The 14,021-nt window shown below is 31.5% G+C and overlaps 1 protein-coding gene across 1 annotated transcript in view; it reads right to left on the reverse strand.

Moving 5' to 3' along the window:
- Positions 1-14,021, reverse strand: part of vex (vexed) — a 49,283-nt gene that overhangs the window by 18,459 nt on the left and 16,803 nt on the right. Inside the window, exon 2 of the mRNA XM_065509586.1 lies at positions 4,227-4,421. Coding sequence (XP_065365658.1) covers positions 4,227-4,421 — 195 coding nt within the window. The remainder of the gene's footprint in view (positions 1-4,226; positions 4,422-14,021) is intronic.

Consider the following 14,021-nt stretch of genomic DNA (forward strand, 5'->3'; position numbering starts at 1 on the left):
CATAGTCTAGTCATAGTCTAGTCATAGTCTAGTCATAGTCTAGTCATAGTCTAGTCATAGTCTAGTCATAGTCTAGTCATAGTCTAGTCATAGTCTAGTCATAGTCTAGTCATAGTCTAGTCATAGTCTAGTCATAGTCTAGTCATAGTCTAGTCATAGTCTAGTCATAGTCTAGTCATAGTCTAGTCATAGTCTAGTCATAGTCTAGTCATAGTCTAGTCATAGTCTAGTCATAGTCTAGTCATAGTCTAGTCATAGTCTAGTCATAGTCTAGTCATAGTCTAGTCATAGTCTAGTCATAGTCTAGTCATAGTCTAGTCATAGTCTAGTCATAGTCTAGTCATAGTCTAGTCATAGTCTAGTCATAGTCTAGTCATAGTCTAGTCATAGTCTAGTCATAGTCTAGTCATAGTCTAGTCATAGTCTAGTCATAGTCTAGTCATAGTCTAGTCATAGTCTAGTCATAGTCTAGTCATAGTCTAGTCATAGTCTAGTCATAGTCTAGTCATGATATAATTCATTTTCCTTGCAATTACTCTGTCTTGCTTTAAGTTGTTCTTTAGTGTCAGTTGAAGTGTAACTGTTGTAATTTCAAATTGAACTGCTGGTGGCTCTACTCCTGCTGGCACCCCTTCCATTTTATCTTTCAGCTCCATATAAGTCGACAGCCCGGCAAATATTTTGTTTACGAACGATATGAGCAGCTATAAAATTAAACACAAACTCACACGGCTGCACACCATTCAACATTAATAACAATTGCAACGAATTTATACAATTTGCACTTTTAGTTTAGAATAACAAAATGTGCTTGAACGTTACACATTCACCCAGTCAAACACTCATTATTGTGGAGGATGTTTCGGTTGGTGTGTGTTTGTGTGTGAGTTTTCCAAACATCTCATTTTAATTCATCCCTGTTTATAGATTAAAATACATTCAAGCATAAAAGCTTTAACAATGTTGACTCAGTGCTTTTACGTCAAGGTTCCTTTGGTGAACAAGCGTGCAACGAGTGAGTCAGCCAACCAGTCCAATGATGATGATGATGATGATGATGATTGTTGTGTTAAATTTTATGGAGGAGTCGGAGATGGTTGAGCTGTTGTTGGTTGTACTTATAATGGTTCAAGGTTTTAGTGTAAATATATTGGTGAAATAAAAGACGAATTAATTTAAATTTCAATGATTGAGTGAAATTTTGCAGATAAGTATAAGACAGGTTAGAATGAAGGTAGGTTTCAAGGAAATATGTAAGTATTATTGAAGGATATGAATGTTATTAAAGAAAATTTATGTTAGAAATATAAGTTGGAGGAACATTTTAATGAATAGAGTAGAGGTTGGAAAATGCTTGATTAATTTTAGTATTTCTTAACGTTTTCTTAAGTATTTCTAAATGGCCCGCCTCAGAAATTATTATTTTTAATATCGATTTTTATGATCGATATCGCATTTTGTTCCTATTATATGTGACTTTGCGATAGAGTAATAAATCTTAACAATTTCTGCAGTTTTCGATTTTTTATGATTTTTTTAAAACAAAAATTTTTTTTATTTTCACATAAAAAATATATTTTTATCTTCAAATTTGTTATTATAACTCCGAAATTACTAAGCCGATTGAAATCCAATATATAAGTGAAAATTTGTATATAACATGGGGAAAATGCTTTCATTATTCAATTTATCGAAAGAAGAACATTAACTACTCAATTTTATGTATATCAAACAAAAAACTAAAATTTTGTGAAAATGAGCGAATTCACTTAATTGTGAATAAATTCGAAGAGAATTTATCGATTTTTATGATCGATATCTTATTTTATTCCTATTACATGTAGTTTTGCGATAATGTAATAAATTTGGACAACTTTGTCCGTTTTCGATTTTTTATGATTTTTTTAAAACAAAAAAAATTTTATTTTCACATAAAAAATATATTTTTTTCTTCAAATTTGTTATTATAACTCCGAAACTACTGAACCGATTGAAATGCAATATATAAGTGAAAATTTATATATAACATCGGGAAAATGTTTTCAAAATTCAATCAATCGAAAGGAGAACATTAACTACTCAATTTTATGTATATCACACAAAAAACTAAAATTTTGTGAAAATGAGCGAATTTACTTAATTGTGAATAAATTCGAACACAATTCATCGATATTTATGACTGATATTTTATTTTGTTCCTAGTACATGTGGCTTTGCGATAAAGGAAAAAATTTGTACAACTTTGGCCGTTTTCTATTTTTTATGATTTTTTTAAAACAAAAAAATTTGCTATTTTCACAAAAAAAATATATTTTTGGCTTCAAATTTGTTATTATAACTCCGAAATTACTGAGCCGATTGAAATGCAATATATAAATGAAAATTTGTATATAATATGGGGAAAATGTTTTCAAAATTCAATCAATCGAAAGAAGAACATTAACTACTCAATTTTATGTATATCAAACAAATAACTAATATTTTTGAAAATGAGCGAATTCCCTTAATTGTGAAAAAATTCGAAAAGAATTCATAGATTTTCATGATTGATATTTTATTTTCTTCTTATTACATGTAGCTTTGCGATAGAATAATAAATTTGGACAGTTTCCGCCATTTTCGATTTTTTATGATTTTTTTAAAACAAAAAATTTTGCTATTTTCGCATAAAAAATATATTTTTGGCTTCAAATTTGTTATTATAACTCCGAAACTACTGAGCCGATTGAAATGCAATATATAAGTGAAAATTTATATATAACATCGGGAAAATGTTTTCAAAATTCAATCAATCGAAAGGAGAACATTAACTACTCAATTTTATGTATATCACACAAAAAACTAAAATTTTGTGAAAATGAGCGAATTTACTTAATTGTGAATAAATTCGAACACAATTCATCGATATTTATGACTGATATTTTATTTTGTTCCCATTACACGTAGGTTTGTGTTAAGGTTATAAATTTGCACAGTTTTTGCCGTTTTCTATTTTTTATGATTTTTTTAAATCAAAAAATTTTTTTATTTTCACATAAAAAATATATTTTTGGCTACAAATTTGTTATTATAACTCCGAAATTGCTTAGCTGATTGAAACGTATTATATATGTGAAAATTTGTACATAGCATCAGGAAATTGTTTTCAGAATTCAATTAATCGAAAGAAGAACATTAACAACTCAATTTTATGTATATCAAAAAAAGAACTAACATTTTGTGAAAATGAGCGAATTCACTTAATTGTGAATAAATTCAAAGAGAATTCATCGATTTTTATGATTGATATTTTTGTTTTATTCCTAATACATGTAGCTTTGCGATAAAGTAATAAATTTGAACAATTTCCGCCGTTTTCGATTTTTCATGATTTTTTAAACAAAAAATTTTGCTATTTTCACATAAAAAATATATTTTTTGCTTTAAATTTGTTATTATAGCTCCGAAATAACGGAGCCGATTAAAACGCAATATATAAGCGGCTTAAAGGCCATACATGTAGCTTTGCGATAAAGCAATAAATCTGAACAATTTCCGCCATTTTCAATTTTTCATGATTTTTAAAAAAAAAAAAAATTTTTTATTTTCACATAAAAAATATATTTTTTGCTTCTCCTCAAGAAACACAAATATATATTTTTTAATGATTTTTTTATTAGTTTTCTGTTCGAAAATCACACAAATTAAACGTTTTTGGAAATTTATTTTTCTATTTTTTCATTAGCTCCTTGTTTTTTTTTTCGCTTACAAGATTTAATAATAGTTTTCCATTATAAAAGATTTAATTAAAAAATACATTTATTAAATGACAACCACCCGCAGAGCCTGACATTTTTAAGTGTGCCAGCAAATAGCAACAACACCTTTTCAACTGTTTACCACACCCTGTACAGGAAAATTTATATGAAACAATTTTAATAATATAAAAATAAGTGGCATTAATAACACGCAACATGGCTGTAGAGGTGGTTGCTGGTATGTTTTTATAATAGAGCTGACGATAATGACTCTAACGTTGATGACTCGGATGGCTTAATGACACAATGCCTGTGCTATCAGCAAACATGTAGACACCAATGTTAAACAGTGAAGCAGCTCGATTGAACAGCGATTAATGTCAGCCTTGTTAATAATTGACAGTTTTGTTACGCTTTATGTATAATTGTGGCTTTTTTTTACTCCGGCCAAATTAAATTTAATTGTTTTTTGTGTTAGTTAGTACTTACCACGTAATATTTTCTTATCATGATGGCCATGACAGTGGAAACCTTGACAGCCACGTTTTTGTATTAAGACAGGACAATGTTTGCCACCATTTTGGGCCGGCTGTAAAACTTGACGTGTGCGCGTCATGATGCCAGAGCCACAGGCTAAACTGCAGTCACTCCACTGGCCCCAGTCGCTGACCTGGCAGTCAAGTACTAAAAAGAAATGTAAAGAATAAGAATAAAAATATTAGTTTGAAATCAATATTAAACATTTTTAAGTTCTAAACTATAACAAGTGTATGTCTAAGTATTGGCTGGTGTTTTGCTTTAACTTTTAACAAGTTTTTTTCTTTGTTAGAAAATACAAAGAAAACTCAGTTTAAAAGCTAATTGATTTTAATACCCTACACCCTTAATATAAGTTTGCCATTCAGTTTGTAATATCTAAATTTTTCATCGTTATAGAAAGTGGAGTGGACATAGAAATTTTTAAACTGTATGTTGAAATCAACTTTCCGTAGACCCCAACTAACTTACATACATGATTTATACATCAATATAACCGCTATAGTGCCGGTTCGGTTGCTATTAAAAATCGAGAAAATCGGCCAATAAATGGCTGAGATATAAGCAAAAAACCAGGACTACCTCGATTTTGGAATTATTATTGATATATGGATTACTTATTAATATACACAGTTAATATGGATATCTACTGATAGGTATTTCAAAGACCTTTCCAACGACGTATAAAACGCCCTAGTAATTCGGCCCGACAATGGGTCAAAACCGGGAAAAATATTTTTACTCCGATTTTTTTTTTTAAAAAAAAAATTTTTTTTACCTTAACATTTTTTCACCCTCATTTTTATACCCTTCAGCATGAGTGGCAAGGATATATACAAGTTTGTCATTCCGTTTGTAATTTCTATTTAAAGGATTTTTAAAAAAAAAACTTTTAAGTGAAATTACAAAATTTTTTTAGACATTTGTTTCTCCACATAATTAATAATAACTTAAAAAGGGTTAGTCCCATATTATTAAAATAAACTTAAGACAATTTAAATTTATATAGCCTTTAATTCCCTTATATACTGCATTTTAATCGGCTTAGTAGTTTTGGAGTTATAATAACAATTTTAAAGCAAAAAATATATTTTTTATGTGAAAATAAAAAATTTTTTTGTTTTAAAAAAATCATGAAAAATCGAAAACGACAAAAATTGTTTAATTTTATTGCTGTATCGCATAGCCACATTTAAAGGGAATACAATAAAATATCAATCATAAAAATTGATTGATTTCTTTCGAATTTATTCACAATTAAGTGAATTTGCTCATTTTCACAAATTTTTAGTTTTTTGTTTGATATAAATAAAATTGAGTAGTTAGTGTTCTCTTTTTGATTGATTAAATTTTGAAAACATTTTCTGCATACTATGTGCAATTGTTAGCATAGATATTTCGTTTCAATCGGCTTAATAGTTTCGGAGTTATAATAACAAATTGAAGCAAAAAATATATTTTTTATGTGAAAAGCTAAAATTTTTTTGTTTTAAAAAAATCATAAAAAATCTAAAGTGGTGGATATTGTTCAGATTTTTTACTTTGTCGCAAAGCGACATTTAATAGGAACGAAATGAGATATCGATCATAAAAATCTATAGATTATTTTAAAATTTTTTCACAATTAAGTGAATTTGCTCATTTTCACAAAATTTTAGTTTTTTGTTTGATATACATAAAATTGAGTGGTTACTGTTCTTCTTTCGATTGATTAAATTTTAAAAACGTTTTTCCCATGCTATGTGCAATTGTTCACGTATATATTTCGTTTCAATCGGCTCAGTACTTTCGGTGTTATAATAACAATTTTAAAGCAAAAAATATATTTTTTACATGAAAATAAAAAAAATTTTTGTTTTAAAAAAATCATGAAAAATCGAAAACGGCAGAAGTTGTTCAGATTTATTACTTTATCGCAAAGCTACATGTAATAAGAACAAAATAAAATATCGATCATAAAAATCCATAGATTCTCTTCGAATTTTTTAACAATTAAGTGAATTAAGCTCATTTTCACAAAATTTTAGTTTTTTGTTTGATATACATAAAATTGAGAGGTTAATGTTCTTCATTGGATTGATTGAATTTTGAAAACATTTTGCCCATTTCATATACAAATTTTCACATATATACTGGATTACAATCGGCTCAGTAGTTTTGGAGTTATAATAACAAATTTAAGCAAAAAATATATTTTTTATGTGAAAAGCTAAAATTTTTTTGTTTTAAAAAAATCATGAAAAATCGAAAACTGCAGAAATTGTTCAGATTTATTACCTTATCGTAAAGCTACATGTATTAAGAACAAAATAAAATATCAATCATAAAAATCCATAGATTCTCTTCGAATTTATTCACAATTAAGTGAATTAAGCTCATTTTCAAAAAATTTTAGTTTTTTATTTGATATACATGAAATTGAGATCTTAATGTTCTTCATTCGATTGATTGAATTTTGAAAACTTTTTTCCCATTCCATATACAAATTTTCACGTTTATATTGCATTTAAATCGGCTCAGTAGTTTCGGATTATAATAACAAGTTTTAAGCCAAAAATATATTTTTTATGTGAAAAGCTAAAATTTTTTTGTTTTAAAAAAATCATAAAAAATCTAAAACTGCATAAATGGATCAGATTTATTCCTTTATCGCAAAGCCACATGTTATAGGAACAAAATGAGATATTAATTATAAAAATCGATTTATTCCCTTCGAATTTATTCACAATTAAGTGAATTAAGCTCATTTTCACAAAATTTTAGTTTTTTGTTTGATATACATAAAATTGAGTAGTTAATGTTCTCTTTTTGATTGATTAAATTTTGAAAACATTTTCCTCATGCTATGAGCAATTGTTCACATATATATTGCATTTCAATCGGCTCAGTAGTTTCGGAGTTATAATAACAAATTGAAGAAAAAAATATATTTTTTAGGTGAAAATAGAAAATTTTTTGGTTTTAAAAAAATCATGAAAAATTGAAAACGGCAGAAATTTTTCAGATTTATTACTTTGTCGCAAAGCTACGTGTATTGAGAACAAAATCAAATATCAATCATAAAAATCCATAGATTGTATTCGAATTTATTCACAATTAAGTGAATTTGCTCATTTTCACAAATTTTTAGTTGTTTGTTTGATATACATACATATGTACATAAAATTGAATAGTCAATGTTAATAATTATTGATCTATATCTGCATTATTTGTTATTATAGTTATCTAATAATGATAGACATTACCAAGACCATTCCAACAACGTATAAAACGCCATAATAATTCGAACTGAAAATGGGTCAAAATCGGGAAAAATATTTTTACTCCGAGTTTTTTTTTCGCCAAAAATTTGCTTTTGCCTAAAATTTTTTTCAATAATAGTATTGTTAAAACAAAAAAAAACTAAATTTAAAAATTTCTAAAAAAAATTTTTTTTGGAATTTCTTGCAAATAATTTTTTTTCATCAAAAAATATTTTCAATCTTTATCTTAAATTATACTCTGGTCAACGATATATAATATTCGTCACAGCCGAATATAGCACTCTTACTTTGTTTAGTTGCAAGTTATTTTCAGGCGCCTTAAATTATACTATACTTTTTGCACTTAAATCATTTCTTTACAACTCAGGCGTATGAGTGATATTTTCATATGAATATAAAACTGCAAATAACTCAAAATAAAACTTTTTTCCATATTAATCGCTGGGTTTTTGCCACTACTACTATTTCCACTAAAGTAAACTATTTGCAAATTCCGTTTAATTTATGCAACATCAAGAAAGAAAAAAACAAACTTGATTTTATTTTAATGTAATTATTTATTCAAAAAAATTATTTTGACATTTGACAGTAATGAAACTAACTCATATATACACTCACATACTCAGGCAGTTAAACAAATTTAATAAACATGAAATATTAAACAAACAACTTGATTAAATAAAACCTTGCCTTTCCCTCTCTCGCTCTACCTGTGCAACACTAGTTTTGGCAGCTCTTCACTAGTCATTATAAATTGAGCTCTTATGTGAAACCTTCCGCACAGCTATAATATTTATGAAAAACGTTTTTGCAACACTTTTTTTTTTGTTATACCCAGACTTAGCAAAAAGCTTGTAAACTATTACTGACATTCTATGTTGTAATTATTTCGCATATACATATGCGTAATATGTATTCATATGCTTGTTTTTAGTATATGTACATTTGTTTATGAGTTGCTGCCACATTTTTGTTTATTTTACATATGCATGCTTTTAAATGTTGCATAAAATTTATTAAATGTGTTTTTTTTTTGTGTGTGTCATCATTAATTTATGTGTAAATTTTACTCTTTTGACAATATTTATAATAATTAGAACTAAAATTAAAGCTTAACTTGTATATGTTGTCTTAAAATTAGATTTTAAAATAAAATTTTCTATAAAAAATTTAAAGCTAGAGCTTCTCCACTCTCTAGTCCAGTCTCTAGTCTAGTCTCTAGTCTAGTCTCTAGTCTAGTCTCTAGTCTAGTCTCTAGTCTAGTCTGTAGTCTAGTCTCTAGTCTAGTCTCTAGTCTAGTCTCTAGTCTAGTCTCTAGTCTAGTCTCTAGTCTAGTCTCTAGTCTAGTCTCTAGTCTAGTCTCTAGTCTAGTCTCTAGTCTAGTCTCTAGTCTAGTCTCTAGTCTAGTCTCTAGTCTAGTCTCTAGTCTAGTCTCTAGTCTAGTCTCTAGTCTAGTCTCTAGTCTAGTATCTAGTCTAGTCTCTAGTCTAGTCTCTAGTCTCTAGTCTAGTCTCTAGTCTAGTCTCTAGTCCAGTCTCTAGTCTAGTCTCTAGTCTAGTCTCTAGTCTAGTCTCTAGTCTAGTCTCTAGTCTAGTCTCTAGTCTAGTCTCTAGTCTAGTCTCTAGTCTAGTCTCTAGTCTAGTATCTAGTCTAGTCTCTAGTCTAGTCTCTAGTCTAGTCTCTAGTCTAGTATCTAGTCTAGTCTCTAGTCTAGTCTCTAGTCTAGTCTCTAGTCTAGTCTAGTCTCTAGTCTAGTCTCTAGTCTAGTCTCTAGTCTAGCCTCTAGTCTAGTCTCTAGCCAAGTCTCTAGTCTAGTCTCTAGTCTAGTCTCTTTTCTAGTCTCTAGTCTAGTCTCTAGTCTAGTCTCTAGTCTAGTCTCTAGTCTAGTATCTAGTCTAGTCTCTAGTCTAGTCTCTAGTCTAGTCTCTAGTCTAGTCTCTAGCCAAGTCTCCAGTATAGTCTCTAGTCTAGTCTCTAGTCTTGTCTCTAGTCTAGTCTCTAGTCTAGTCTCTAGTCTAGTCTCTAGTCTAGTCTCTAGTCTAGTCTCTAGTCTAGTCTCTAGTCTAGTCTCTAGTCTAGTCTCTATTCTAGTTTCTAGTCTAGTCTCTAGTCTAGTCTAGTCTCTAGTCTAGTCTAGTCTAGTCTCTAGTCTAGTCTCTAGTCTAGTCTCTAGTCTAGTCTCTAGCCAAGTCTCCAGTATAGTCTCTAGTCTAGTCTCTAGTCTTGTCTCTAGTCTAGTCTCTAGTCTAGTCTCTAGTCTAGTCTCTAGTCTAGTCTCTAGTCTAGTCTCTAGCCAAGTCTCCAGTATAGTCTCTAGTCTAGTCTCTAGTCTTGTCTCTAGTCTAGTCTCTAGTCTAGTCTCTAGTCTAGTCTCTAGTCTAGTCTCTAGTCTAGTCTCTAGTCTAGTCTCTAGTCTAGTCTCTAGTCTAGTCTCTAGTCTAGTCTCTATTCTAGTTTCTAGTCTAGTCTCTAGTCTAGTCTAGTCTCTAGTCTAGTCTAGTCTCTAGTCTAGTCTCTAGTCTAGTCTCTAGTCTAGTCTCTAGTCTAGTCTCTAGTCTAGTCTCTAGTCTAGTCTCTAGTCTAGTCTCTAGTCTAGTCTCTAGTCTAGTCTCTAGTCTAGTCTCTAGTCTAGTCTCTAGTCTAGTCTCTAGTCTAGTCTCTAGTCTAGTCTCTAGTCTAGTCTCCAGTCTAGTCTCTAGTCTAGTCTAGTCTCTAGTCTAGTCTAGTCTCTAGTCTAGTCTCTAGTCTAGTCTCTAGTCTAGTCTCTAGTCTAGTCTCTAGTCTAGTCTCTAGTCTAGTCTCTAGTCTATTCTCTAGTCTAGTCTCTAGTCTAGTCTCTAGTTTAGTCTCTATTCTAGTTTCTAGTCTAGTCTCTAGTCTAGTCTCTAGTCTAGTTTCTAGTCAAGTCTCTAGTCTAGTCTCTAGTCTAGTCTCTGGTCTAATCTCTAGTCTAGTCTCTAGTCTATAGTCTAGTCTAGTCTCTAGTCTAGTCTCTAGTCTAGTCTCTAGTCTAGTCTCTAGTCTAGTCTCTAGTCTAGTCTCTAGTCTAGTCTCTAGTCTAGTCTCTAGTCTAGTCTCTAGTCTAGTCTCTAGTCTAGTCTCTAGTCTAGTCTCTAGTCTAGTCTCTAGTCTAGTCTCTAGTCTAGTCTCTAGTCTAGTCTCTCAGCTACATTCTACTCCATTCTGTTTATTGTCCTGTTGTAATTATTTGTCTTATAGCCATGATCTAGATTGAGAATCTACAATAGTTCTTTAAAATGTGAACTGTCACCAACACATCTTTTATAAAATTGTACTGTTTCACAAAAATTGAAAATCACTCGTGCGTATGAGTAATATGTTTTAAATTTCACCAGAAAATCAAGCATATTTTTAGGATGTTTTGTTTTTTTTTTAATTTTCGAAAAAAAAAATGTTCATTTCGTTGATTGTTTTTTACTGTCACATCAAATTCATAGCTTTGTTGAACTTAAACACAAGTTTATGATTAAACGTAAAAAACGTGAACTTGTTTTACAAAACTTTACGCTCTAAATACACTATTGTTGTTGTTTCTAATTTTTAGAAAAACCCTGCCTCCATACACACCCATTGCAAACATTGACTTCGTGGAAAATAACAAACCTAAATAACAGAAAATAGAAATCAGGGTAATTTAAAGTGATATTTTGTAAGAGCACATGTGTGTAACCGCCTTCGACGTCTCCTTCTTCTTTACGGCAAAAAGTTCAAAATTCAAAGTTTGTTGCTGGCTGCTGTTGTAACTGTTTAGTGTTCAGTCTATTCCTAACGAAACGTGAAGAGATAGAGAGGCGGTTTTTGCCAGAACAAGTGCATTTGCTGTAAAGAGTGTATGTATTGTGTTGTTGCATTGTTGCTGTGCATTTAACACATCACTGAGTTTGAACAAATGTTTTTGGTTGCACACGCAGCATTTATGTCCTTGACATAAACAAGCAACAGCAGCAACAGCAGCACCAACAACAGCCAACACAACACGCAGTGTATGTTAGCAACAACTTTAGCATCAATACAATGCTAAAGCACAGCATTTAGTGTTTAAATATGGAGTGTTTATGTGCAGAGAATATTTGAGCCAAAACGTGGAAAAAAAATCTGTGTTTTTAAGTAAATATATAGATAGATGTAAGTGTGTGAGACTGTTCTTTTTTGGCAGACTGCAGCAACAACAAAAAATCTGTAAAATTACAACAATGACACAAAAGCTCTAATATCAAATTGGCTTCATCAGAGCATAAGTAGCTGTCTTTTTTTGTTTTTGCCTAAAAGCCAACTACGAATTTAAGGCAATATTTGTTTTTGTTTGCATGTTGCAACAATGACAAAGTGCAACTTAACAAAAAGGTAATGGAAAACATTTGAATGCCTTTGAAAGTAATGGTACTTGAAGCGTGTTTTGTTATTTGACAAAAGAAAACAAGTTAAAGGGTTTGAAATACGAGGGAGCGGCAGAAATTGTAGAACATAGTAACTAGTATGAACGAAGGAAAAAGAATAGAGACTAGACTAGAGACGAAACTGCAGACTAGACTAGTGACTAGACTAGAATAAAGACTGTAGACTAGACTAGAGACTAGACTAGAGACTAGACTAGAGACTAGACTAGAGACTAGACTAGAGACTAGACTAGAGACTAGACTAGAGACTAGACTAGAGACTAGACTAGAGACTAGACTAGAGACTAGACTAGAGACTAGACTAGAGACTAGACTAGAGACTAGACTAGAGACTAGACTAGAGACTAGACTAGAGAATAGACTAGAGAATAGACTAGAGACTAGACTAGACTAGAGACTAGTCTAGAGAATAGACTAGAGACTAGACTAGAGAATAGACTAGAGACTAGACTAGAGACTAGTCTAGAGAATAGACTAGAGACAACACAAGAGACTACACTAAATAATAGAACAGAGATTAGACTAGAGACTAGACTAGAGATTAGACTAGAGATTAGACTAGAGACTAGACTAGAGATTAGACTAGAGACTAGACTAGAGATTAGACTAGAGATTAGACTAGAGACTAGACTAGAGACTAGACTAGAGACTAGACTAGAGACTAGACTAGAGACTAGACTAGAGACTAGACTAGAGACTAGACTAGAGACCAGACTAGAGACTAGACTAGAGACTAGACTAGAGACTAGACTAGACTAGAGAATAGACTAGAGACTACACAAGATACTACACTAAATAATAGACCAGAGATTAGACTAGAGACTAGACTAGAAACTAGACTAGAGACTAGACTAGACTAGAGACTAGACTAGAGATTAGACTAGAGATTAGACTAGAGACTACACTAGAGACTAGACTAGAGACTAGACTAGAGACTAGACTAGAGACTAGACTAGAGACTAGACTAGAGACTAGACTAGAGACTAGAATAGAGACTAGACTAGAGACTAGACTAGAGACTAGACTAGAGACTAGACTAGAGACTAGACTAGAGACTAGACTAGAGACTAGACTAGAGACTAGACTAGAGACTAGACTAGAGACTAGACTAGAGACTAGACTAGAGACTAGACTAGAGACTAGACTAGTGACTAGACTAGAGACTAGACTAGAGACTAGACTAGAGACTAGACTAGAGACTAGACTAGAGACTAGACTAGAGACTAGACTAGAGACTAGACTAGAGACTAGACTAGAGACTAGACTAGAGACTAGACTAGAGACTAGACTAGAGACTAGACTAGAGACTAGACTAGAGACTAGACTAGAGACTAGACTAGAGACTAGACTAGAGACTAGACTAGAGACTAGACTAGAGACTAGACTAGAGACTAGACTAGAGACTAGACTAGAGACTAGACTAGAGACTAGACTAGAGACTAGACTAGAGACTAGACTAGAGACTAGACTAGAGACTAGACTAGAGACTAGACTAGAGACTAGACTAGAGACTAGACTAGAGACTAGACTAGAGACTAGACTAGAGACTAGAGACTAGACTAGAGACTAGACTAGAGACTAGACTAGAGACTAGACTAGAGACTAGACTAGTGACTAGACTAGAGACTAGACTAGAGACTAGACTAGAGACTAGACTAGAGACTAGACTAGACTAGACTAGACTAGAGACTAGACTAGTGACTAGACTAGAGACTAGACTAGAGACTAGACTAGAGACTAGACTAGAGACTAGACTAGAGACTAGACTAGAGACTAGACTAGAGACTAGACTAGAGACTAGACTAGAGACTAGACTAGTGACTAGACTAGAGACTAGACTAGAGACTAGACTAGAGACTAGACTAGAGACTAGACTAGAGACTAGACTAGAGACTAGACTAGAGACTAGACTAGAGACTAGACTAGTGACTAGACTAGAGACTAGACTAGAGACTAGACTAGAGACTAGACTAGAGACTAGACTAGAGACTAGACTAGACTAGAGACTAGACTAGAGACTAGACTAGAGACTAGACTAGAGACTAGACTAGAGACTAGACTAGAGA

Source organism: Calliphora vicina, chromosome 4 (assembly GCF_958450345.1).
Source record: "Calliphora vicina chromosome 4, idCalVici1.1, whole genome shotgun sequence".
Lineage (NCBI taxonomy): Eukaryota > Metazoa > Arthropoda > Insecta > Diptera > Calliphoridae > Calliphora > Calliphora vicina.